Below are 27809 nucleotides of genomic sequence, written 5' to 3' on the forward strand. Positions count from 1 at the left end.
CACAAAAAAGGCATGTCCTAATCCAACTAATGAGAGAATCACATTTTGTATAGTGCTGCTAATTATGTACAGACGACATACTAACACCTGCATTGCTGAGGCAGACTCACTCAGTTTTTATTAGCCTTGCTAAGATACTTTCCTTCAGTTAAGAGCAACAAATGATATGTAATGTGAGCTTGTACTACACATATTGCACAATACCACCTGCCTGCTGAGCACTACTTTGAAAAGCACTTTAACAATAAGAAGCTTTAAAAATACTCCAGCTGGAGGACATATCAAAGGTTATTGTGATGAAATGCCTTTGCAGAGTTTTGCCAATAGACAGTTTCTTATTACTGTTTGCATTAGGATGCTAAGGAGTTCGTATTTCTGTGTCTGGTTTCAGTAGCTTTGAACCTGAAGAATGGTAGAGGTCCCAGTGAGCTCCTGTCTTCTCATGTATGTGTGGTACAAAACAACCTGCAAAATTTCTATTCAAATGAGCTACAAAGATAATAAAACCAGTTGGACAGATGAAAGGGAGGAGGTTAAAATAGTTCAGTGATACATGGGTTTTGTCAGCTCTTGCTCTGTATGTTTTCTAAAAACTTTCAGTATATGGAAGGAATGGGATGCATTTGAACAGTTATGTATATATGTTAGATGTTAACCGTATTTTTGTATGTCTTTTCAAATGAATACACATCAGTGCTGTTCAGCAGCCCAAGTGTATCCTTTATCAGTTGTTTAGTGTCACACAGACATCACAGAAGAAAGACTTTTCAAGGAGGGACTGGAAGGAGGTGAGAATACCAGTCTTGAGACCTGTTAAGGGACAGGGCAGTTTGGATGAATAAGTAAACAGGTTTGTGCACAAAGGCAGCATCAGTAGGAGTTAAGAGCTAAAAGAAACTTTTTAAATTGAACCCTAAATTACTGTCTAGAAGTTAAAAAATTCTTCTACAATAATCATTAATTCCTATTCTATGTCTGGCACCAGGAGTACAGAATTCGAGACGAGTTCCACAATTTTTGCTTGAAGGTGTAAAATTAAATAGGGTAGGGCCAAATTCTTAGGATGAACTACTTAATGAAGACTGGTTTTAAAGCCACAGTGAGTTTGAGTGGAGTACCTGTTTTGACAGAATCTGTAAATTCTTAACCTGTGGCCCTTATTATAAGTGGAGCATGAGATGAAATTCCACTCTTCAAACCCTGAGTGAAAGCAGACATCTATTTTCTCCCTGCCTCTCTGGTTACTTACACATGCAGTTCTTGCCCAGGTCTAACACCCTGCTCCTTAATACATACTGTTTTTTATGAATTTGTTAGTAATTAGCATTTTAAGCTCCATTGGTTTGTAAAGTAATCACATTCTGTGACACCTGCAGAGGTTCCAGCGTGGTCCGTTAATCATTCCCTTGGTTGGAATGCAGTGAGTGGTCCGATTGCTTTGAATCTTGTATCTGTTCAAAGTAAAAGCGTTAGTGTAAACCACCTCCTGTGTTAGTTGCTAAAGCCTCTTCAAGGTTTATTTTGGTTTGTGGTTACATTTGACCTCTGATTGCTTTAACACATCAGGCTGAAAGCTGTTTCCCAAATGCTTTTGACTTTAATTCTATTCTGTCCATGAAAATAAAGCACATTGCAAAAAACTTTCTTACATAGTCTAGAAGAACAGAGAAATTATTTTTCAGAGTGTAATATAACGTTTTTGGTGTACATTTACTTATATTTATTACTTTATCGCAGATCTTTCACTAAAATTTTAGTTCTTCTATCATCTGTAAAGTATGTGAATGCCATTTTTATTGTGAATGTTTTTAATCAAATGTTATTCAGTCAAACTTACTGCTTGGCAATTTGACTATAATTTATTTCCCCACTTTTATATAACAAACTGTTACATATAAGCTTACAGTAGTTTTACAGACAGTTTCTTTTTATAACTTACCACCCTAGAGATGTGTTCCTACGCAGCTCAAAAAAAATTTATATCAGCTATAATAGACATTAAGCTGGTTCTTCTAACTCATCTGTGTTCTCTTTTCTTACTTTATTCTAACCACTTTTACCTATCATGATTACCTACTCAGCAATGAATTCTAGCACTACAAAATTGGATTTGCTCATAATTTTTTTTTAAAAGACTAAACATAAAAACAAGGCTCTTTATATTTTAACACTACCTACTCCAAAGTAATTTCTTGTTGATCACCATCACCAGCCTGTTTCTTACTAAAATACTCCTTTTTCCTTAAAATGCATATGAAAACCTATGATCTAAAAATTGGTGGACTCCATGACAGCGAAACAGGAATAAGCTGTGTAATAATTTCATACTATACTAGCCTGCCTATTTTAATATCTTTATATTGACCAAAATAAATGTTTAGATTTGGCACTATTACTAATAACTATTTCTGAAAATAGAGAAAACTACTTTTCAGACTTTCTTAAAGACAGGATCTGATTGCATGCCTAATCTATCAATTTTGTACGGTTAATCTTTCATTACAGTAACAACTTTTTAAATTTAATATATAAATATATCATATAGTATAAAGATACATATATTTTTTCAATTGTGCTTCAGCACCAAATGCTGAAGCATAATGATTAAGTGTGTGAAACATTCTTGTCAGGAAAGTAATCCTATTAAAAATGTATATATAAAACGTACAACAGAATTGTGACAATGAGAAAGTATTCCTGCACTTACAGGTAAAGTCACAGTAAGATTGGAAAAGAAAAGAACAGAAAAAAAAGTGTATCCATCCAACTTTGTCATCTAATTTAGCCAAGCCTGTAGTCAAAGGAAGGCCTCTGACTCCCTGAAGGGATGATTTGGAGCATATTAAGTGAGTTTCTGTTCTGAGCTCCCTGATGGAGAAGTCTTACCCCCTGCTCCTCAGTTACCAGGAGAGAGAGGCCTAGGGGAAAGAGCTGAGGCTTATCCCTTTAATATGCCAAGTGTTCTTTTTAAGTCTAGCAGTTGATTTTTGCAGAAACAACTGTAGCGGTTCGGATATCAGTAATTTTTTTCAGGTGAAGTCTGGTCTGCAATTACACTGGAATCAAATACAAGTCAATTACTTTTTCTCCCCCCACCCTGACACTTCTCATATAAAGTCATGAGAGATCACCTTCTTGAAAAGTAAAGAAATCTGAGAATGCCTCAAAAAATCTTCTACTAAAAATTCAGCAATCTTAAATTCTTTCAAATCCAGTATCACACAAATCCTGCTACTGAAACTGAAGGCAAAGTTCCTTCCTTTATATGTGTACACAAATTTCAGTATATAGTCTATGTGTGCTGATTCATGTTTACAGAATTTATGTATTCTGCAAAAAGAAAATGCTTTTTTACTAGCACTGAGTTAAAGATTTCAACATGTACTTACAATAAAAGACTAATCCCTTTTGTTACCAAGTAATTATTTCAGCCATATTTAGACTAAAGAGACTGTATTTTATAGTATGAGCTTTCATTATTCTAAATGGGGTATCTCACCTACTACTGATGAAACAAAATGACTTTAAATCATCTTCAGATATGTTGTGGTTAATGGCAAGGTGTAACCAACATAAGTAGATGAGTAGTAAAGAATTTCATCTTCCTATACTGCTAGGATAGGCCCTATAAAGGATGTACTAGTCAATCTTGGCAGAACAGATAAAGGGACATTTGTTTTATTTAAGAACAGTAGAAAACATACGGTATCAAAGCATCTATAGCAAATGTAAGTAAACAGCCAGACTACTGAGAAACAGAATTGTATAGGTTGTTGTGATTGCAAGCAAATGCAAAAGCACTTCGAAGAATAGAAAGACAAATTATAAAAGAAGTATCACTTCTCTAAATCCAAACAAATAGTTCTGTGGAAAAGATAGTCATTTTTCAAATAATACTTCTAAAAACTGGAAATTCATGATTGAGAGGAAAACCACACACACAGAGATGTCACTTTACGTCTTTAAATTGTACTTACTTTTCCCTCTCATGTTAAGTGTTACGATCAGTTCCAGCAATACTGAGAAAAGAGAATACTGGAACTGAGGCAGAATTTTCAAATACATCTAACACCTTTAAGAAATTTAGATTATTAAAACTCTGAGCAGTGTATTAAGGCAGTTCTCATTAGCATGCTTTCCCAGTTTCAATTTTCATATTACTTCAGCTGGTGATGCTTTCTAACCAATAAAGCGTTAATATTCTTAGTTGTTTGAAAGGTGATTTGCAACTTTTCAGATGGTATTATGCGTTGTTTTCTGTCTTCTAATATATTAATCACAAGTGTAGCCCCTTCTGTTGCAAATGTTTGATTTTAAAATTGTCACTTGTCAGCCAGTCCAATAGGCTATTTCAGAACCAATACAGTTTATGCATGGGAAGTTTGATGTTGAAACATTATTTATTTACATTCCCAGAGTGAGATGGTTTAATATATTCATGCTGCTATAAAAGACATGCTACAAAGCCTAATCGTATTTTGTGTATATACTATGTGTACAGAGAATCTTGCTTGTATTAAAATAAAAGAGAAATGAGGTTCTAAGTATCAATTTATAAAACAGTTCTTTGTAAAACGTTAACAGTATTTCGTGAAGCACTATTTAATGAAACATGTAACTATTGGTAAACTTTCATAGAAACTACCTTTTCCAGAATTCATTATAACAGTTCCCATCTATTTATGTTTGTATTTCATAAAGTAGCTTACTTCGCCTCCCAGAGAAACCCTGTTCCTCTGCTTGCTGCACTACAGAAGCAACTCACGTGGGGAAAGGTAGAACAGACAGCGGTATGAATGAATGTAGTTGCCATTCACGCACTGGCCTGATGCAAATGCAAAAGCAAATGGAGACTTAAATATGATGCTGCCCTCCCCCCAAACATGACTTTCTTCAACCTGTGGCTCTTTCCCAGCAGAACAGCTGGCAGATTTTATTGCTGCCATAGCAACCCTGCGTCAGCCCGTTGGCTTGGCAACATTGCAGCGGTAAGGAACACACTTCACGTCTGAGCTGTTCTTAGGCTCAGAGGTATTTCTTCAGGTTGCATTCCTAAATGCTTATTTACTGTTTGATTTAATAAATTTTGCAATAAAAAATCCTATACAGTCCTTATTCGCCAGTGAAATCAGATCATCCTCCCTGGAATCTTGCAAAGAATTAATATCCATTTCTTGCAATGTCACAGCAGATGGATCAAATCTCTGCAGCAGCTTCAACTGATCAAGTGACAGTCCGGCTCCCCTCATGCCTTCTCCTCCAATGTGAGGTTCCTTTTTAAGTAACGAAGAAAAGCAAATTACTGCATTAATGAAGTTAAATGCCCTAAATTTATTCCACCAAGTGTATGCAGAGCTGCCTAACTCTTGACATGGAGAAGCTGAGTTTATATCATCCACACCAGGGGAGGATTTCAAAGTCACACGCCCCTTCCTTTCTTGCCTTCATCTGGCCAATAGGTATGCGAGCATATAGACAAGGTCCAAAGTACCACGAGGAGGTGGTGGTGCACCTAATCCACTTCAGCCCGGTGGTTTAGAGTGCTTATTGCATACAGCTAGGCAGGTCTAAACTCATTACTCAAAAGGACTGAAACATCACAAGAAAGCTGTTAATCACCACGCAGTAAGAAGGCCTAAAGGTTTTAGGGTGCCACTTCTAAATGATTCAGGACTTCTCTGTGCTAATAGCTGTGAGTTAAGTCAAAAATGGTGATTCTGTAGCCAGTTACTGATACACTCAGTAACAATAATAGAAACGCCTGTATTCTTCACATTAATAAAACTTAAGCTGGAGAAACTGAAAGCCCAAGTCCACAATACTGCCTGAAGAGGCATCATTCTGGAATACGATGCAGCAGAAAAATCTGAGCTTCAGTTTTTCTGCCATGTAATTAGACTAACAGGTAAATTGGGACTACCCTTAAATATGTATATGAGGCAGAGAAAGAAAGAGAGGAACAGTTTTGGTATCTGAATTCAGGAGATCACATTGGGCATGAAAATCCTGGAGAGGAGAAGGGCTTAAAATCACGGCCCTTTTCTCAGCATTTCTTGTAAGTAGCCTTGAGTGCTTTTTATTGATGACACTGATTTCTGAAAAAAAAACCCCCTTAATTCTTAGCTGGATTGGTCTTTCAATGCATTCACTAAGGAGATAGAACAAAATGTGCAAAAGCTGGCTTTGCAATATCAAAAATGGATCTCCTTTGTAAATCTAGTGAAGTCTATAATGCAGCCTGTCTATAGCAGAGATTTTTTTTGAGCTGTCACACTTTGCTAATACATGAGCTCACCCAGTCAGCACATGATGAGAGTTAGTTGCTTGGCCACATACTGTGTGCTGTAAAGCTGGGCAGCCAAGAGGTTGCCCCATGATTCTTCTCTTCCTTTCCCTCAGCAGGATTTCAGTGCTTTCCCAGTAAGAGACAAAAAGAGATGTCCATTGCAAACTGAGAAACAGTAACATACAAAGGGAGACAAGGGTAGCGACTCAAAGTAATGTAATAGAAGGATGGAAAGGTAAAGGTCTTGGGAAAATGGCATTATGCAGGATCAACTGACTTGCTCGAAGACAGAAAAAAAATTTTGTCTACCTTTTCCTTTTTCCTTCCAGTTAATTTACTGCATTTGAAGTGATACACAGTATCCCTTGTGTAAACCCCTAAGAGGAAGTAAGTCTGCACAGACAAAAGGATCAGCTGCCATGCACTAACCTCCACCTGTAAGATCAATGTCTATGGCTCCAGCTCCCATTTTTCCCTTATCCGGCATGATTCCAGGAACTGTTCCCAAACTGAGAAAATGGGAGACAGCAGACTGGGTATATAAGGAGGGTCCACAGAGAGACTAAAGAATGTGGGAAAGACATAAAGGAATGTGAGGTAAATTGACTTAGACGCCCGTTTCCTGTTCATTGGAAAAGTTGACCTTAGTTTACACTACTGAGGAGCTGGTTATAAGATACTATAAACTCTCTGTGCATGAACAGTGCAGTGTCGCCTCATTAGAAATATACTATACACAAAAGCTTAATTTTTACAGATACGGCATTTGTACGTGAAAACTAGTGCTTTATTTGAGGCTCATATCACTGGTGAGAGCAAGTCTATTAAACCAGAATTAATCTTGCGTTTGAGTTAGTGGGGCTTGTGTTTTCCTTTGTCATGCTATTGAGTACAATTTGTATGTTGTTGGGTGAAATGTATAATCTCAGTTGAAACAGCTGGAACTGAAAAATTCCCAGCAAATGGATGGTGAGAAAACAGGCAGAAGAACCCTGACATACAGATCTTTTACGAAAAGCTTCGGTTCTGTTAAGTCTTTACCAGCCTTCATATAATTTCCATTGTACACCTATTGTATATGTTTTTAATACCAGTTAAAAAATGGCTTAAACTTAAGACAGATACAAGTCATCACAGAATGTATAGATAAGCTCAACAGGTATCAGGGTTAGACTTCTCCTCAGAGCCATGATGATAAACAACTAACCCACCCAGCTCATCATATCAACAAAGAGGAAGACAGACACATATGATATGATGATAAACTCTCTCAAGGTACTAATAAAGGTAATATATTTTTGAAATATATGCAGTATAGATAAAAAATTATAGTATCTCCCTATATATTTCCTCCTCCCAGATATCTTAATGGTAGACACTGACTCCAGAGAAGACAAGGTACATTCTAGGGACACTGAGCCTGAAATAAATTTGTTCTCTCATTCCTATACATAATGCAAAAATAGCTCCCATACACATAAATTCCTCCTTCCTCAAAACACAAGGTTCTTTCCATTTATCTCCCATCCTTTATGCAAGTATTCATTACTTTAGTGGCATTAATGAAATTTTTTTCACCTCTCCTGTGAATATGCAAAAGAAGAAAATAAAATATATGCATTAAAGAACAATTGCAAGAGAAATTTTAACCTGTCTGAACTATTTTTTGTCCCTCCTGTGTTGTGACTGTTGTACAAATCAAAACAATCACAGTACACAGTCAGAAGCTACTTAACAGTCCCTAAATGAAGCTCAAGTAAATGTGAAAGTACATTTAGAGCCTCAGAAATCCTTGTGTTATTTCTATCCACAGCAGTTAAAATTGTCTGCAGTGAAAAAGTAGGTGATTTATTGATAGTAAATGTAGTGTGTAACTTTATAGTGCCAAAACAAGCTCACTGGATTATGTGAAGTACCCTAAAAATACTATTACCTGTGGCTGAAGCTGGAGGCATGGAAAAGTTTTCAGGGCCCAAGCAACTTGCTCCTCATTTTCAGAGAGTGTAATTGTACATGTACTATATACTAAAACACCTCCTGGCTTTAGCAATTGCACTGCCTGCAGGGAGAAATAAACAACGGTTCAGCTTATTTTTAAATGCAAAATCTTTTATACTGAGCAACATTAACCAAGAAACCATTAAGCTATGATATTAAAACTTGGCACTTAATTAAACTCATATCTTTCCAAGATAGACATTAGGATACTAATTCTTTTCTGGGAATACAGTAAAGGATCCCATGGATTAGAAAGATTCTTCTTCCCAAATCAGCATTATAGCTCATACAGTTTATTAATACCATTGAGATAATTTACCTCGTAAGATCTGTTATTTGTACAGCTTTGCATATCCCAGACAGATTAGTCAGATTAGTTCAGTTTTCATGACCTGCTGCCAACCATGGGATACACAATATTTTTATCAGTGATGTTAGATGTCAACTGTTTCCACATATTTGGCACGGAAGCTCTATCTGTGCCACTTTTCAAGCAGTGGTTCATTTTGAATACATGTATTTCAGATTTAGACAAGTTTCATGAGATCTTACCTTTCAGCATCAGCCCCAGCACACTCCTACTAGCGTGAAAAGCTGTAATATGGCCTCCTGGCTTTGTACTCCATCTCGTACCCCATAGGGTACGTCACAGCACCACTGCCTGGGAGTTCTAGGCAGTGAACTTAACAGGAGTCTGTGCTGCTGCAAAGACCCTTGTGATTATTATAAATTAAAACTGATTAAACTGAAGGAACAAAAAACCACATACAAAGGTTTTCATTTACTATAGCTTACGTACACCTTTCCCACGGTCCAGTAAATTGATTTCACCTAGCAACAGATATGGTGGAGCTGAGAGGTTAACTGAATCCTAACGCTTCTTTACTTAACTGCTGAAAAGGCAGAGAAAATAAGGCACCATTTTTCAGTATGAAATTTTATGCTGCAAAAGCATTTATGTTCAATTTAGGTTCTCTGCTCAATGATTAATACATACCACAGTGAAAAGCTTGCGCTGTAGTGGCTGGTAAGAGGTCACTTCCTTTAAAGTCGAGGAATAAGCCATGTTTGGTCTCTGTCCCATCCCACTACATGGAGCATCAAGAAGAATTCGATCAAATGACTCTGGTAAGAATGGAGGTCCTTCTGTAAAAAGCAGTTAGTAATGTAAAATGTGGGGGTTTCTTTCCTTGAGACTTCACCATAGATAAGGACAAGCTGTTACTGCTTCCTTGACATAAAACATTTATGTTCTGTAGATATTGTCTGCAAAAGTGATCTCAGCTAGAGGCAAGCCTCAGCACTGCTGGTGGTAGATTTCATCTCCTGGAAAACCGAAGGTTTGGTTCTGTGAGCTCAAATAATACATGATCCCTTTAGGCAATAGTATTTTTTAACCTTAATTTAATAATCTGAAAGTAAAATGTAAAAGTAATCAAACAAAAATGTTAGAATATGATTGGCCAGAGGTGCTGGGTACAGCATTGTACATATAAGCTGAAATTAACCACAGTCAGCTCGTAACTGAACCAAGTGTGCAGGTCTTTACTGGGAGAAGCCTGTAGTTAAGCATTAAGACTGCCTTAAATAATAATTGGACTGTCTATATAATAACTGTTTCTTGTCATGCATATGTATCTGTAGAAAATAAAGCACTTTATAATAATATGAAATACTACAAGTTCTAATGCATGACACATGCTGCCTTCACAGCAGAACAATTCAGTAAACCAGGACAGTGAAGACGACAACAATTTCTCCATATTACCTGGATAGATGAGGAAATATGTAACTTCCGTAGGCAGAGCCTATCCTTTCATCTGAATCCCGCTGGCTCAACAGCCCAAAAGTTGCTATCACTTTAGTGTTAGAGAGATGACTCGGCTCAGCATCAGCAAGACAAAAGTGGCTCCATATATGTATCTGTGAGTAACCAATGAGGAAGAGAGCCATATATATGCTTTACCTCCTTTTCTCCTCTTCCTCAAATATTCAAGATAAGTCACAAGCGAAAACGAGTGACTTTACTGCTACCTAGCTTGTTCCAGCACTACAAAATGAGTCTATCTGATTTATCTACCTCTGGTCTATTACTACAACATTCAAAATATGTCATGTCTTGCAGGGATATACCAAAAAGCCTTCATGATCTCTCAGTATTAGAGCTAGTTCTTGTTCATCTGTGTAAGTGCTACATAGCACCTACAATATTTTATGTTCATGGTAGGCCTATTGAGAAAGTACCTTTATTCCTCCAAAGCAGGAATAACTGCAAGGCATAGGGAAAAGTAAGGTGAATTATGCAACCTGATTCCTACTCAGGCTAACCAGTGACTGGGATAAAAAAGAGTGAGAAAGAACAGCATACTTTGCACAACAAACTAAAAATAATCAAGACGGCAGATACTGTTTAAATCATTCCACCATGGGAACAGAACCAGTATCATAAATACAGCACTTCAGAAAAGCAAATGAAATTAACTTAAAATAATACACTGTGCTTCTATAGAACTTTCCCCTGAACAGCTGAACAAACATAAATGAACTAAACCTTGCAGCACTCCTGGGAGTTAGGTATTAATAACCCCATTTTAGAGATGAGGATTCTGAGGCAGAAAACCCAAGCAATTCTGCAAAAATATTTTTTTCCTGCGACTAAGTCAAACAATTTGGAATATGGGGTTAAACGTTATCATAAAAGAAGCTTTAGGGTTTCTTCAGTCTTTGATATTATCTGGGAAAGGAATGCATTGCCTGTGAGCATATTAGGTTGTGATAAGGACAGATAGTTTGAGGTTTTTATTTGCTTGGTGGAGAAGCTGATAATCACAAAAGTAAAAGAGCGTTCACAGAGCTGAAGCAAGTAGGTATCTGCCAAGATCTCAAGGACTTGTAGACCTGTAGCAGATTTAACACTATTGGTGCAAAACATTACAATTTTCTTCTAAACGCTACTACTACCCAAGATGTTTACCTTGTTCATCCTCTTTCTTCTCAAATGAAAGTGCCTTTGTTCCATCATAGCAAAAGGCCTTAACGCAATTCAATTGTAGCAATTCAGCATTCTGCTTAATCTTTTTGACCTTGTTAGCGATCTTGTCCATGGCTATTACTTCACCCTGAAAAGGAAGCAAAGTTTTTATTGAAAGCATAGGAATTAAATGGATGCGCAGTTCCTGCTTTCCTCCTTGCCCCATGAGCACTGTAATGAATGAAGCTTGGTTTTCCCTACGTAATTTTGTTATTCTTAAATCTACATTCCAGTAGTCCTTGTTCAACCATATTTTCTGTGATACCTGCATTAGGATATATACTAGTCTGAAGCTGTGTGCGTTCTGCCCAGCATTAGCTGCTTGGCACAGTCATTCCCTAAGGGACCCTAAAATGTCTGGCTTCTGGCAAGTGGGGTTTTTGTTTGTTTCTTTTTGTTGTTGTTTTGAACTGGTTTACTGATCACTAAGTTAGGTAAAAATGTAATCATCTGAAAGAGGGTAGAAGTTACAAGTACATCTTAAAATAGGTCAACAGGTTTTAAATTTGCATGGAGATGGTAGGAAACAGGATCACACACAGCTCTGTCCTGACGAAATGAGGCCCACAGGGACACTCTGACTTGCTCAGACTTGTAATGTCCTGTTACACTTGCAGCAGTTCTCACTCACTTTACAGTAAATACTAGAATAGATTTAGACGTGGGGGAAGGGGAATCACAAATACACATTATTGCTTTTCTGAAAGAATAAGAGTTCTTTTCCTGTCCCACGATAAATCAAAACAGTCACACACCCCTACCTGCTAGGTGAAATCTGTAAGTGCAAACAGTAGTATCAGTAAAATCTAGAACATTAATACTATCTTAAAAAAAAAAACCAACAAAACAACCAAAGACAAAAAAACTCTACTAGCCTTGCTATAGCAAACAGAACCTGCTGAGAAAACATGGCAATGTTTTCCTACTTGGTGATGGCTCTCTAGAGGCTTATGGAAGGGTAACATGACTAAGGTAGTTAAAAAAAAAAAAAAAAAACAAAAAAAAACAAATCAAAAAAAGATTGATTCAAATATTTTTAAATGTTAATGATTTAATATACTGTGTATAGAAAATTAGTACAGAAAAACTGTGAATGGAACTTAAGAACCAAAAAGCAATGCAAATTTACTAATGCATTTTCTCCATATCTTAAAATGAAATCCTGTACTTAGTCAAATTTCAACATCTGTATTCTTAATCTTTACCACTTCAGCTGGAGGTAAGTACAATCAAAATATCTAAAATGACTAAGGAGAAACACAGTTATGCAAAGTTACACAAAATGTGTGTACACGGATGGAAGGAGTGTAGATGTAAATGAATCCATGACAGAAATACATGCTTTTACAGACTTTCTCTATTTATCACACTGAAATTCTTGACTGGAAGCTTTATAAATCTATCTAAAAAATGTCTCATGACTGTCTAATGCATGGAAGAAACACTTCAATAAGCAAACCATCAAAGAGCTGAATACATATCTTTTCTAAATACATTCACATCATTAGCCACCGTAATTCCCATTAATGCACAACCATCGAGGTACTGCATAATGTAACTGCAAGATTTCTAAATAATCTGATATATTCTAATAACCCTATTCCAATGACCACATTAGCACCTTACAAAATTTTTAGAGGAAACATTGCACACTTTTCCCCTCTCTGCCAGAAAAGAGTAACCTGCATTTCAGTCTTTCATTTTGCATATAACAGTTTAATATATGCAAATTGTTATTCCTGTATCCACATTCTTTTTTGGTTTGTGTGTGATTTTGCTTTGTCTTTCTCTAATACTATTTTTTGCTTCTTCTCATATTGCTACTTTCTGATGAGATATTTTTTGGTTTTGTGACCTTCTACCTTAGAATGACAAATTCAGACTAGAAATTCAGTCTAAAATCATATCTGTATTGCATAATTGATAATTTTTACTTAGAAGTGGATTAGAAACTTTTTAATAAATTTTTGTACAGCCTGTTGTGCATTCTTTTAGCACATAGTAGTAACCCCTGATTTCCATATATTCTCATTTTCATGAACCCAGCATATTCCTGCGTAACTTTGCCTTGCATGTTACCAATTCTTCCATTACAAGTAAATCAGTAACATTTAAAAAGTGAAGTCAAACATATTTCAACAGGCCGATTTGCAGCAAATAAGGTCTTAAATGTGATGGTGACTATTTGATAAAGATAGTCTGTGCCTATTTCAGTAACTCTGATGTGTAGCAAAATATATTGGTAAGCAGAATGTTCAAAATATTAATTGTTTGCTATTGTAAATTATCTGTGCACCCTGACGGCTAAGTGACGTGAGCTGCACAAATGAACAGTGATCAGGCTTTCCTCACTGAGACAGAAAATTCTCGATGACTTTCTCTTACCTGGTCATGCATTAATGTTGCAAGATGGGTTGTTTTTCCTCCAGGTGCAGCACACATATCTAGAATTCTCTCTCCTGGTTGAGGGTTTAAAATATGGCTCACAACCACAGAAGGCAAGTTCTGTCATAAAAACAAATATGGGAGAATTCAAACCTTATATCCTGCATTAAGGAATGACAAACTCATTGAAACAAAAATTGATTCAGCAGTGAAGATAACTATGACATTGCTGTCAGTTCCTTAACAAAAAATGAAGTATTTGGATTATATAAAAGAGACAGTATAGGTCAGAAGTCTCCAGTGGCTCCTTTTTTATTTAAAGTAATATACGAGTACCTATGACTGAAGTTAAGGGGTCATGACTACGGACACTACAGTGCTAGAAATCAAAATAGAACAAGTTGATACTATCACAGACACAGAGCAGCTCTGTACATTACAACTATCTTATATTGACCTGTTTATTGGAACATTTACTATATGAACATATTGGTGTAGTATAGTAATGAACAGTAAGATCAATAGGCAGGAGTTTAAACTTGCTGAATTAAAGTACCAAGAAGCTGAACTGTGCAATTAATTGTATAAACAGAACAGATGGACTGAAGAGAAATAATATGCAATAATTGTGCACAGTATTGCATCTTATGCAATACGGAAATACTCTGAAAGATTCTCTTCTAACTTGGTTCAACACAAAGGTATAGAATCCTTTTAAAATTGTCTTTACTACATGTTGTCTTTGTGACTAAGAGAATTCACTGTAATAAAGGACTTACTGTCTGAGTGATAGTTATACAAATCAAATGAGGAGATAACTCAGAATTTCAGAGCAAATCTCTGAGCAAGGGCTTATTTGAGATAAAATTTACATTCGCTTTAAAGATTAAAATAACTTTTTTTTTTTGAAGGCTGGACAGCTTGATTTTGTTTTAAACCCTGTTTCTAAATCATCATATTTATATCAAAAAAATGCAATAACATTGTTGGCATACTAAGTGTCTTGGTGATCTAATTGAGGTATTCACTTTGTGTCAGCAAACTGAAATCAATAATTTTACCTGATCTAGGAAAATTAGAAAGTTCCATGGTTTGATCAGCCTATGTTTCAACGTAGCACAAGTGGCCAGTTGTCATGCCTGAGTATTGCTTTTAATTAGTCTTATTGAGAGGGAAAAGGAGTGTAAGTATCATAAATACAAAATACGTGAAAGGAAAAGTTAGTTTGAAATAAGTTCTAAAATTCTACACTAAAAACTACACAAAAATTTATCATTCTTTGGAATCTGTGCAGTTTCATGGGAACAGGCAGTGAAAGCTGTGTGCTGTAAGATTTTTCATACTTTTTTTTTTTTCAGGTGGATTTTTTTTCATTAGGCCTAAAAATATAAGGATTTTCTCTTCAACTCTGTCAACCTAATATTTTGAGATTATTATCTACAGAAGTATGTATCCTAAAAGAGGCTCACATTTCAGAGTTCATAGGCAGATTCCAAAATCTAAAAGTTCTATGCAGAGCATCTGTACAAAAACAATTTCTAAGTTTTTAAGTGGAAGTCTCTTAAATCCCTTTGAAGTCCCTTACTGTATATCAAACACAGTATGATTAAACCCCCTACATGTAGATACTGACTTCATTCTAAATGCTTTGTTTTCTTTAAAGAGTTAATTAGATGCCTTAACACGCAATGAATACATAAAGTATTAATCTGTGCTTAGAGGATATTCATTATTCTGCAAATAGTACAGACTTTAATTTTTTGTAACAAAACATACCTGTAAAAATAAATGACTAGGTAGCACGTTGTCAAACGAAGGACTAAGGTAGACTGGCTCTATCATTCGTACGCCCATCCCACTGAAAAACATGAAAAAAAAATTTCAACTACACAGATTTATAATTTTTAACAGTATTCCATTAAAATCATTATGCTTAAAAATTGAAACTTGAAACAATATTCTCACAAAAATGAAAGCACTTACACATAAACTAAAAAATATTTTTACAATTTTGTAATTATATTCTTTGAAATTACATCATTAAGTTGGGAAAACCATAACAAAAAATGTAATATATTATAAATTGGAACTATCTCTAAAAATTGCATAAAGCAAATTTATCTTTTTTTTCTACACAATACAAACTGAGATCTAATCCAAGTCTTGATAATGTAAAGAAATGCATAAAACCAGATTTAAATATGTTAATTTCAGACCATAACTGCTTTTGGTAGCCATGTATGCACTAGGGCACTGGCATATTTTTTCCTACTCAGACCTTCCTCTGAGACTTCAGTCAAATAACTAAAGGAATTCTATTTCAAAAGCCTTACAGGAACATTGATTTACCTGCAAAGCAAAGGTTTGAACTTCAAAGCAACCTAAAAAAACTCCCTGTAAATATGGATGAAGTTCTGACACAGATTTCATTAAGACAAATGTACAGGGAAATGGACAACAATTAAAAAAAAAAAACAATACTGAGCCTGAAAACAATAGATTACTGAAGATAACAAGAAAAAGAATTATTTTGCATATGCACTGCACAGTCCAACAAGACAGAAGGACATGAGAAAGCAAACTTGCAGACACCACATTTAGCGTTAACATACTGCCATTCCATGTCATCAACTCAACAGGTATATCCTACCACTGCTACTATATTTAAGCTCTAATAAATCAGAAATCCTCTGACAATGTAGTATTTTTTACTAGATCTTTCGTAGTTTGTTCTCAGGATATAAAGTCTAGATCATTAATTTGACATCCATGCTCTTCTACACTGCTTTTTATATGTGTTTTAGCTGACAGAAGACCAGCAAACCATATGCTTTGGCAACAAAACAGAAAAGCAAGTAATTGTGAAATAGAAAACTCCCTTGGCAAATGATATTTTTTTTTTAAGGTATCTGACCATATGTTCTGTCCTCTGCTCCACCACCACCCCTTATAAATATTTTTAGGAGATGGAGAAATTGACAAGGCTGCACTTCTGTTCCATCCAAATAGGAAAGTGGTACAGAACAATTTACCCAAAATGCAATTTTGCCACAGTAAGAATGACTGTCACTTCTGTTTGTTCTATATTATTGAAGTCATATGCTAAACATAAATCCTGAAAAGGCTCCCATTTACCTCCTCCTACCTTTCAAGTAAACTGTTATCTGGGTATCACTATGAAACTAAATGTTGAGTCTGCTAATACTTACTGTAGTACTTTAATCATAATTGCCATCACATTGCCACTTCCTTAGTTGCGAAGTTACAGAAGACAGCAGGAGGCATGATTTATTATATTTCCAGAAACTAACCCTTCTCAAAAAGTACTGGAAATCCCAACATGCAACACAGGTCTCAGTGAAAGCCATCTTGTGGTTTCACATAGGGTACAGAACATTTTAGAATCTTCCCATCTTCTTCCCTTTACAAAGTCACAGACTGCAGGTATATATTGCAGTTACTATGGACTTACTTCAGTGGGCCACTTGAGCTAAAGATTTCACTGCGACTCAGTTCTGAAATCCCATTTCCAAGGAAAACTTTGACTCCTTCAAATTCTTTGGCTCCTCTTTTACATTTCCCTTCAATATCTGAATAAACTGAGACCAGATCTCCAGCTCTCATAACTGTGCAAAGAAGAACATAAATTTTGTGATTAATATTTACTTGGCAAGACAGTAGTAACCAAATAATTCATGATTTTCAGTAGACTACTTCAACTTCTAAATCATAGCAGACTTTAAACTTTCTTGATGTCATCAAATAAAAAGATCAACTGATACTAGGCTTGAAAGTGTACATGGTGAATGATAGCTACCAAATGACTAGAGCTATTGGGAGACACAAGGTTACAAATCAAGACAGCGTGTCTTGTTTTTTAAGAGGCTAGACAAATCTTCACTTTATTGATTTTATCACTACATGATCACTCATAAGTTTCAAGTACACTCTTCAGGATTCAGTCCCCTGGGTGTACTCCAAGCACACAAGTACATGAAACATCATTGGTTCATATTTACCGTACAAAGACATTAATACTGTTTGTCTAATGACCTCTCAATAGCTAGGTAGAACATAGCTATAGCTGCTTTTCTCTTAACTATTGCTTTGATACAATTATTGTATATTCTTGCTGAAACAATTTTCCTGGTGTGGCTTTCTTCCCTGTAAGGCAACAGCTGATCTAAATAATACTCCAAAAGTGCTGGCTGAAAAATATGCTTAAAAATAAAGGCCTCCACTGACACCAATAATATTTTTTTTTCAAAATTACATCTCTGATGTGTCTGACTGGGTTGAGCAACCAGAAGATATGACAAGAAAGACTAATGATAGTTCAGCTTCCCAAGAATTCTTTTAATTGTATTGAGGATTTTTTTCCATTTTCAAGTGGCATTCTGAATATGCACAAGTGTCCTGGAATTCTTAAATGGTAGTATCTGTTGAGCAGCCACTAAACATTTATTTTTTTGCATAGCTTCTATTTACAGAATGTGAGACAAAAACGACAATTGTTTGCTTAAACTTCACTGAACAAAAACTTGAAGCAATTTAACTCTTCCATCAAGTATATCTGCCAATGACTTTTTGCAGTACTCAAACACAGAAGATTTTATTTTGCTCTCTGCTGTCAATTATCCTTTCAAAATGCATTAATACCGTGTACATTTCTTAAGCTTTTTGTAGCTTATATTGGCATTCCATAAACATAAGGCTTAGTTTGATTAGTTAAATTGAAGTCAAAGCCCCCTCATAATTAGTTTACCCTCATTTGGGTTGTAAGTTCAGTGATTAAATGTGTGTTCTTGCCATACTCTTTTTTTTTTTTTTCCCCTAGTTAGACCATCTGTGCTTAATACAGCCTTATATTTAGCCTCAAGTGGGTAGCCTGCTCTTTTATTTTCCTATCTTCAATTCCCCTGCAGTGTTCCTAAAGTTTTACAGTATCTTTTCTTTGAATTGATGTTGCATGCATAATTACATGCAGCAATTATGATAAATCATTAGTTGACTCAAAGAAGGATTTAAATATTTATGAGGTTTTCTAAATAAGCAGTTTCAACAACTGCCACAGCAATATACTTATTTCATTATCAAGTCCTAGATTGAAAAACATTCCTGTTCAGTGAATTGGACTTAAGCACATGCTTAGAACTTCTTGAAGGTTTTTTCTGAAAGGCAATGAAGTTAAGTGGCTACATAAATGCTCTCCTGACTCACTTTGTTTAATAATAAGAACCATGATGATTAGTAGATTTCATCACAATAGAATAATAAGATGAATCATCCAAAATTATACTAATTTCACATAAAGTTTATTTGACAGTTAAATAAAAAATAAATAGGCTGCTGAACACTAAAGATGTATATGTAGACATTTTATCTTTTCTCACAGGCATTGAAACAAAAATTTCCATTTCTTATGAATCTGACATTAAAACTGAAGATTTTTCTCTTCAATAGAGCAAAAACTTTTTACTAGATCTGTCATACACAAACAATATCACATGAATCGCCAATGGATTAAAAAAAGAACCCGGTTTTTAGATCTGTAACTTAGATACTGACAAGATCATGAAGGTAAGTGCCTTTGTGACTGAATAAAGAAATAGCATATCTGGAAATAGTGTTTATTAAATAATCAACATCCATCAAGTTACCATCCAGATATATCTGTTGTGGCACTCCTTTTGTTCTTTTTTTATTATTATTTTGACAAGACTCGAAAGCTGCAGACTTCTGTGATTTATTCTACATATTAAAATGTACAGTATTCAGTAGTAAAAAAGCGCTTTAAAAGCCAGGTTTTACTTTGAACATGCTGTTTAAGAAGATTTTCAAAGGCAAAAAAGAAACTGAAAACCTTGAGAACTAATACTTCAGCTAGGAATTATATACGGAAAAAGGAATTTAAAACACGCCAGGTGAGAAATAATTACATATAATTTATTACAAGTATAATGCAAACATAGTGAAAAACTTTAAAATATATATATTTACCATAAATTACAACTATAACATTAATTTCAGCTCTGAATAGAAAAAAAAAGTCACTAGTCACTATTTAGTGCAAATTGTCATCAAGGAGTGACTTTTTTTGTCCTCTTTACAACTTAACTGTGTGTATTTAGAGAACTCTTACATCTTGAGGTAGATATGATTCCAGGGACATAAACATGCGCTCCTCGAAGTACTGCGTATCCACAGTGAGCTCCAACAATGACTTCAGATGCATGCTTTTTTAAATCTCGCCTAAAAATACAAAACGTAGTCCAATTTTTTTTAAAAAAACAGTATACTGAAAAAAACAAATAGCCCCCAAGTAAACTCTAGTTCATAAATACTGTTTTCATCACAATATAATAGAAAAAACGGTTAACTATCACGTATTACATTTAAAAGATTTTAGTCCCAGAGGAATCAAAGGAAAGAGCCAAGAAGGAAACCAGTTCTCAAAATAAAGCAGATTCGGACACATTCTGCCACTATTATGAACCTGACACAGGAACACAAATAAATTATACTGGGACGGAGAAATAATCCTCTATCTATTCCTAGGCCAGATGATTGTAAAGTGATTTTTTTTGTGTGTTTAACAGCTGCTAAGTACTTCTGTAATAAATGTATAACCAGGTGCAAGGAACTTTGGCAGTAAGAACTGTGAAGAAGATAGTTATTCAACCCTATTAAAGTGTAAATATATTTGATTATAAAAAGAATAGAATGTTCAGGAAAAGATGCTACAAAAGAGAATTAAATGAATGAATGAAGAATAAATAAGAGCATGAAATGCTATTTTGAGTGTAGAGCATTCACATATTAGTACTATTTGTTAACGATTTCTATCTAATCATGATATAAACTGAATCTGAAGTATGTTAGTCTTCATTATGAATAAGATACTTTAACATGCCCATCAGTGAATTCAATAAAACAATGAAGAAATTCCATAGGGGTAGACACAGATGCAACATGGGAAATATCTAAACATACCTTAATTTTCAAGAACGGATAGTCATTTTGTAGGGCATAAAACTGATTTAGTAATCCTCTAAGCATCATTGATCTAGTCTCCCTAAGTCTTGCGCTGGACTTTATTCCAGTGGAATAAAAACCTACCTGTATTTTGCTATAGTTCTATATTCCACTGCAAAAGTTTAGTTCTTCCATCTGCAACCTACCTAGCTTGCCAGGGAGGAGGTACTTATCTTACATTTTCCCTATAAAATGTTAATCTCATAAATCAGGAGAGAACTCTCTCTATCTTTTCTTACATCTTTTAAAGACTAAAATTCTTGACTTGGTTAGGATATGGACTGTCCAATAAGTCTTAATATAAATGAAATTGTGCTTCATTTATAGAGAGTTAATTATCATAACCGTTTAACAAGGAATCTATAAGTAAAATATGTGTTATGATGGTTTAAGGCTAAAGACTGAAAATTTCAAACCTGGGTCCAATGACAGGAATTAATAAGATGTCCTGGAGTTTCGGATGCTCAAGAACTGGAACACATAGTTCTTTAAATTGCTGTTTCATTTAAAAAAAAAAAAACCAAAACATAATTATGAAGCGATAGTAAAAAACCTAATAATAAAGTAATTAGACTGAAAACTATTTTTCTATTCATAATTTATAGTTGTAGAGACATAAAAAGAAATTTAGTGAAAACAGTTAACAGAGGCTGGGAAATAGTGTGGAAGAAGACACTCCATATTAAAAATACTGGTGTAAAAGACTAAACATTTAATAAATTGAGAAATAACAAGGCCAGAAAGGGATCACTGAGAACTGACGTCAGGGACTGGGACAGCATTCAGACACTCATAACCCTCCCACAGATTTTTGCTTTCTTCTGGAAGAAGGTTGTGTCGAGTTCTCATCAGACCACAGTAACACCACCAGAGAAGCTGTGCGTTATCAGAAGGTTGATTCTGTGTTATCTTTTTGGTGTTATTAATTATAAATCACTGTTTACTGATGTGTTGTGTGTCTTACTTAATATGCCAGGTTGGCAGTATTTTTATCTTTCTTTTCAGCTTAACTTCGACTGGGTGCTGAGAGCCGAGTTGTGCATATAGTTGAAAAAACCAACAGCTTGGCATTTTGAAATTGTTCCTGGACTTCAAAAAGACAGTGTCTTCTCTCCTAAGCCTTCTAAAATATAACCTCAAAATATGCAAAACCATAAATTATTTTGTATCTGATAAAAAAGTATTTTCTCTTAAGAACGAAAACAATCCATGAGCATTCTTTTGTCAAAAACTTACGTAGTTTCCTTTTCCAATATAACCACACTAAAAAACCACAAAAATTTTACCAAAAGCAAGTCTTAATTCAGTTTTCAGTAAAGCATTTTCCCTTGAATCAAAATATCATACTGCAATACCCATTTCCAGATTTCTACAATCAAGCTAAAATTAGCATAACTCATTACCATTCCAGCCAGCAGAATACTGTCAACTCCTCTGCATCACAGAAACGTCTTGGCTCCTGTCATGCAATAGCTCCCTGTACACCCACAAGTAAATTAATAATTTACTTAAAGAAGAACTGGATCTTTTTAGACAGAGTGAAGAACTAGGATAGAGTTTCAAAATAATCTACTTACACACAATGTCTTACATATTATCAGATAAATAAATGTTTAGTTAAGTAAAAATCCAGAAAATTATACAACTATTAAAAACAGGTTAAAAAAGAAAACAGAAGAACTGCAGGGCATAACTCTGGCTCCAGTTTGTAAAACACACATTTTTCTCACTTTCCTAAACATTTTGTGCAATGAGACATACAGCCATTCTCTCTGATCATTAATAAAAATGTTTTAAACACGCTGAACATGGCATACTGAACTAGAGTTTTTATCTCTTTCTACCATCTTCTCTAGACTTTTGATGCTTTTACAGTGTTTACTACAGTAGTACCCTATCTAAGGTCTGAATCTTATGAAAAAGTTGGTTGTCCTCTCCCTCTGTTACTGCCTTTCTTAGAAGTATTAGATGAGGAATACTGCTAGACAATGAATTTTCATTTGACATTTAATGCTGACAGGAAATTAATATGATTGCATTAAATGTTAATAATAGAGGACATATATTAAGCTAAGGAATAGTTTCCAGTAATGAAAAGTTCTCATAATCAGGCAACAGATGAAATATCCTGTTATTTTTCCTGTAACAAAGAAATTGCACATACCTTCTGGATCTCTTCAAACAGCAACTTTTTCACATGTTTCACCGAGGCCAAGTGGGTATTAACTCTAACAGTTGTGAAAGCTGGTGGATGAGATAGATGCCTTAACAGAGATTGATATTTACTCTCCACTTCCTCCGTGCCTAAAGCAGTGATAAGCTGAAAGTGAAAGAAGATCTTTTATATTAAAGACATTCACACAGCAGCCCCTTGCTCAGTGTAAAAAAAAAAAAAAAAAAAAAAAAAAAGCATAAAAAAAGCATTGAATAAACGCGCTATAGAAATGGAGGAATATGGTTGTGTGGTGTGCAATAGTGAGGCATGTCTATGTCTGGAGGCCTAATTCCAGTGAAAACCTCAAAAATTTATTGAAAAGAACTTGTTGCAAAAACATTCATATTAGCAAGATCATTGTAAACAGGCTGCATAAGAGCATATGTACATATATATACACATATAGAGCACAGTGATATCTATGATACTGTACAAAGAGCAGTCCTAAGGAGATGGAAGAGTAGATTCAAAACAATGAATTAAAAACTCTTATCCCAATATACGAAAACATCATTTATGTCTCCATTGGCATTAGGAATTCATAGATTGTCTATAGCATTTTTGGTTCTAAACTGGAGTAAGGGAATATTTCTCATCAATATTACGTGGTTAATTCTCTGCAATCATTCTTCAGTGAGACCCAAAACCGAAGTCTCAGATTTACTCTTAAGTTTAGTTTAAATATTTTTGTGTTACTTTGAGCCAACAGGCATAAAGAACAACTTTATATTTTAAATAGAACTATATATGAAAATCTGTGTCTAATATATTACAATAAGGTATTGTCTTCATATTAAAGTCGCACAAAATATTAAGTCAAAGGAATATTAACAGTCTAATTAGTGAGTATTTGTTGATGATTAGTAGCACCTATTTCACATACCTCATTATTTCTGAACACTTTGGTGAGATACTCTTCAACTTCACATTGGAAAGAGATTTTGGGGAAAAAAGACATCTTCCTTTAGTTTTTAAATCTGCTGGTAAAGAACTGAAAGAAGCAAAATATTTTCTTAACAGTTTTTGTCATATTATGTAAGTTTATAAATGTAACGCAAGATGTACCCACAAACTAAGCTGCAGTTTCTGATTCTTCCGTTTTAATAATGCAATTTTGCTGTACTTAAAATTCCAAATATTGCTCAGGTTATGGCTGGAACAATACTGTTAATTACATTTCAGAATGTGCTCACTGACATGTTTAGCATTTGCCATCACATTACAATGAGAATACCAGCCATACCTTCCAAGGCTACTGTTATGAGTGTTTGAAATTTGATGAAAGTGTCACCACCTCTAAATCCTGTCCTGTTAAATCTCCCCTACCTATCCTTGGGGAGAACTTGTTGTTTAGTCCTAGAATTCACTCACAAAGGCTCCTCCCAGAATTTAGCTTTGACTCTTCCAAGTTCCATCTTTGAAATTCTTATTCTATTATGTCATCAGATCTGTTCATTTTTAGAAATAATCTTCTAATTTTTCCCTTTTTCTCAAGCTTAACTTCTTAGGTTTCCTCCATAGTTCAAATTGTTCAAACTTCACAACAGGGGGACACATGCATGACTGTTGACAATGCTTTTTATTTTTTCCATATATACTTGAAAAATTAAAGGAGGACTATAAATAAGAGTTGTGTCTTGACATTAATTCACAGTGGGAACAGTGAAGCATTAATACAAGAGAAGCTTTGCTGATTCTTACTCAAAATCTTCAAGCTGTCTGGTGAAAGACTACATGGTTAAAAGCTACAATAAATTTTCAGATGTTGCCTTAATTCCTTCAGCAAAGCCCAGCTTTAAAGCCCCTATTGTAGCTCAGCGCTGATGCAGCTTTTATTCTTTGTAATTATTTTCTGTTTATTTTTCTCTGTTAGTAATAAAATACGGTTATTTTCCCAAGTTCTATCTACTCACCACTATATTGCCTCAGTTTTGAAAGAATACATACACTTCAGTCTGAAATGAGACTTCCTAAAAATTTAATAGTTTATTTATACTAACTTACATGGAGCTAAAGTGAGAACACCTGTACCCATCACTGAGGTTTATTCAATCCATAACAAGGGAATTCGAATACTAACATACTACATTTTCATTGCATTAAACATACTTGGAGAAAATACGCGGGAAAGTTTGGTATTAATTCTATTTGACTAAAAGGTTATTTGTCACTTTTACTTATTTGTCACAAACTGCCTCAAAAATACCTTTTTTTGGTATTTCAGGTTCAGCTGAAGTTTTAATACTAAAAGAACATCATTTTGTGACTTAACTATTGAGCCCAGAGAAAGGCAGTATTCAGTTTCACCTGTAGGAGTTTCCAAGCCTTATTCCCAACATTAGCAGCCTTTGAAAGAAAGAAACTGTAATGGAATTAATTAACTTCTTTTTAGACTCTTAACAAAATACCTTAAAAAAATTACCATGATATTTCTACTAAATCCAATAGTACTACAATAGTTCATACTACCACTGAAATTACTAAAGTTCAGTTTTAATAGTTCAGACAATGTGACATGCCTTTGAGCTGTTATCCTAGGATGCCTATGCTAAGGGTGGTGGTGGGGGGGGGGGTACGCACCCAAAAAACCCACATATGGCTCACATTTGGAATTTTTTTCTTCAGAAGCATAATAAACTAGCATTTGAAAAAAAAAAAATCCCATACTTGTGAACTTTTTAAAGAGCTGGAAAGCTGAAAAGAATTAAGCAGATATTTGAAAATGGTAGAAATACGTGTTACTTGTGAGCCCTGTAAGTTACTTTTGTTTAACATTATGAAGATATCTTTTTAGGATGTTAAATGGTTATTTTATGATCTCATGGTAATTATGATCTCATAATTAGAGTTACTTCTTCATGGAAGACCAACTACTGATCTGACAGCATGTTGGCAACAAGACTTGTTTCTACCTCGTTTTTAAAATGTGACTGACTACTACCATGAAACACGAGTCAGTAGGTGTTCAAAATCAAAAACCCTTGGTCGAAAACATTGCAAACAAATGACAGAACTGTAATCAAGTTCCCTAAACATATTATTAAAGGGAACCTAGTCCCATGATATGAATTAACAAGACAACTATGTCAACAAATAATGCAGAATCTCTACAGTTTGAAATTTCATACCAAAACAGAAAACTTGTATTACATTAGAAACCACTCCCCTTCTAAACAGGATGGCAAGTATACTACAATGCCTGCAATATAATAAGGACCAACAGAAAAGCAGGAATAAAACCAAGGAGATTTCACTTCTCCCCATATAGACAGGATAGATGTCACACAGAATCATGACGCCACATCTGTGCTATACCATACTTTAGGAAGTCAAGGAACACATAACAGAAGTTAAGACTTGACCCTGACTAGTTCATAGGGCCTGGTACAAAACATTGCTGCAGAAGAGCTGCTCTGTCATAGCAACCGTAAGGCATATGGACTCAACACATCCATTCAAACGATAAATACAAGAAAGCCACAAATTGTTAGTTCAGGAAGAGGAACAACACAAAAATGAAAAGCAATTCCTTGGTTAAAAAGAGCAGTCAGAAGAACCAAACCATTGTAAGCAGCCTGGAAATTTTAAAACCACTTTCAGAGCACACTCACACAACCTGCAGCTTCAGCCTGCACTCATGCCCTTTCAGTGGCCATTATCTCAGAAAAGATACCATGTAGCTTAGAGAGACGCGGGGAAAGGTGATGACCTGCAGGTGGGGAATGGCTTTCCAATAAGGGAAGACCAAACAGCTTGCAGTATTCCAGGCTGTGGAACACAGTTGAGCAGGGACAGGATAAAAGTTTGCAAATTTAGGTGTGGTGGGAAGGATGAGGGAGACTGTATGTGCCTCTTCAGACACAACAGTCAAACTTCAAACAAACCAGCAGGAGGCAAGTTCAAAACCTGCAAGCGTTATTTCTTCTACCTGCTGTGCCGTACACCTTGCCCGAGGGAAGGCTTAAACTGACTTCAGAAGAGAGCCCCTGCGGGAGCATCGCCCCCTGTTCACCATCTCCTTATGGATCCCCCTCTGCCCCTGTCGGGAGCTACCGTGGGGACGCAATGCGGACCTGGCTTTGATCTACCACCGCACCTAAGGCAAAGGCAGCCAGCACCCAGAGAAGCCGAGCAACATTTAACTTTCCAACGCCCTTTCCCCACCCCTTCCCACACGACGGAAAATTCAGTCGGCTCATTGCTGTGGGGAGCGCAATGCGGGGCTCCTCCCTCTTGCTGCCCCACCGGCCCCGCTATTGAAAGCGCCGGGGGTGGGATGGGAAGGGGGCGCAGCTATTGGCAGCCTCCCTGAGGCCTTGTGCAGCACCTCAAGCCAGGCCCAGGGGTATCCGAGAGGCGGCGCACCCCAGCGGGACACTTGCCCGCCGCCCCGGGACGCCACGAGAAGGGCGGGGCGTGCAGAGCCGGGCCCAGCCCCCTCCCGCCTCCCGCGGCAGCGCGCGGACCCCGACACGCGGCCAGGCAGCCACCTACCGCCACGCACCAGAGCTCTCCCACCCCCTCCGCGGCCGCGGCAGGAAGTCCCGCCTTTGAGGCCGCCACGGATTGGCCGGAGGCCGACAGGGCGGTGCCGGCCTTGCCGTTACCATGGCAGCCAGGCACGCCGCGGCGGAGCCGGCAAGCGGCGGTGTGCTGCAGCGCTCTGCCGCGGGAAGGGCGGCTGCGGGCCTGGCCCACAAGCCGAGAGCCACCAGCGCGGCCGGCGCAAGCAGCACCCTTAGCACCCCTGCCGCCGCAGGAGCTTCCCCCGCGGGCAGAGCCCGCTTTGCCGCAGCGCCCTCCTCCCTCTCCGGGGTTTCGCGGTTTGAGTCCCGGAGCAGCTGCCCGCACCGTTGCCG

The 27809-nt window shown here is 36.2% G+C and overlaps 1 protein-coding gene across 1 annotated transcript; it reads right to left on the reverse strand.

Moving 5' to 3' along the window:
- Positions 1-1577: 1577 nt before the first annotated feature.
- Positions 1578-27498, reverse strand: NSUN6 (NOP2/Sun RNA methyltransferase 6). Its single transcript, XM_040590895.1, has 12 exons — positions 27445-27498; positions 23834-23941; positions 22900-23055; positions 21152-21231; positions 19843-19952; positions 17173-17326; positions 15477-15558; positions 13701-13820; positions 11259-11403; positions 9282-9430; positions 8220-8345; positions 1578-5273 (listed from the first exon to the last, which is right to left on the reverse strand). Exons 2-12 carry the CDS (start codon positions 23906-23908, stop codon positions 5061-5063), a joined length of 1410 nt encoding a protein of 469 aa, XP_040446829.1. The 5' UTR covers positions 23909-23941; positions 27445-27498; the 3' UTR covers positions 1578-5060.
- Positions 27499-27809: the final 311 nt, after the last annotated feature.

This window comes from Falco naumanni, chromosome 4 (assembly GCF_017639655.2).
Source record: "Falco naumanni isolate bFalNau1 chromosome 4, bFalNau1.pat, whole genome shotgun sequence".
NCBI classification, from domain to species: Eukaryota; Metazoa; Chordata; class Aves; order Falconiformes; family Falconidae; genus Falco; species Falco naumanni.

Bases quoted from the DNA above. Each gene is read 5' to 3' on its own strand.
- NSUN6 (XM_040590895.1), bottom strand. From the start codon at position 23,908: ATGTCTTTTTTCCCCAAAATCTCTTTCCAATGTGAAGTTGAAGAGTAT. The intron at 17,327-19,842 runs GTAAGAGTTCTC...TTCTTTGCACAG, and splicing joins AATCATATCTACCTCAAGAT to TTATGAGAGCTGGAGATCTG. The intron at 8,346-9,281 runs GTATGTATTAAT...TTCTCCCTGCAG, and splicing joins AGCGCAAGCTTTTCACTGTG to GCAGTGCAATTGCTAAAGCC.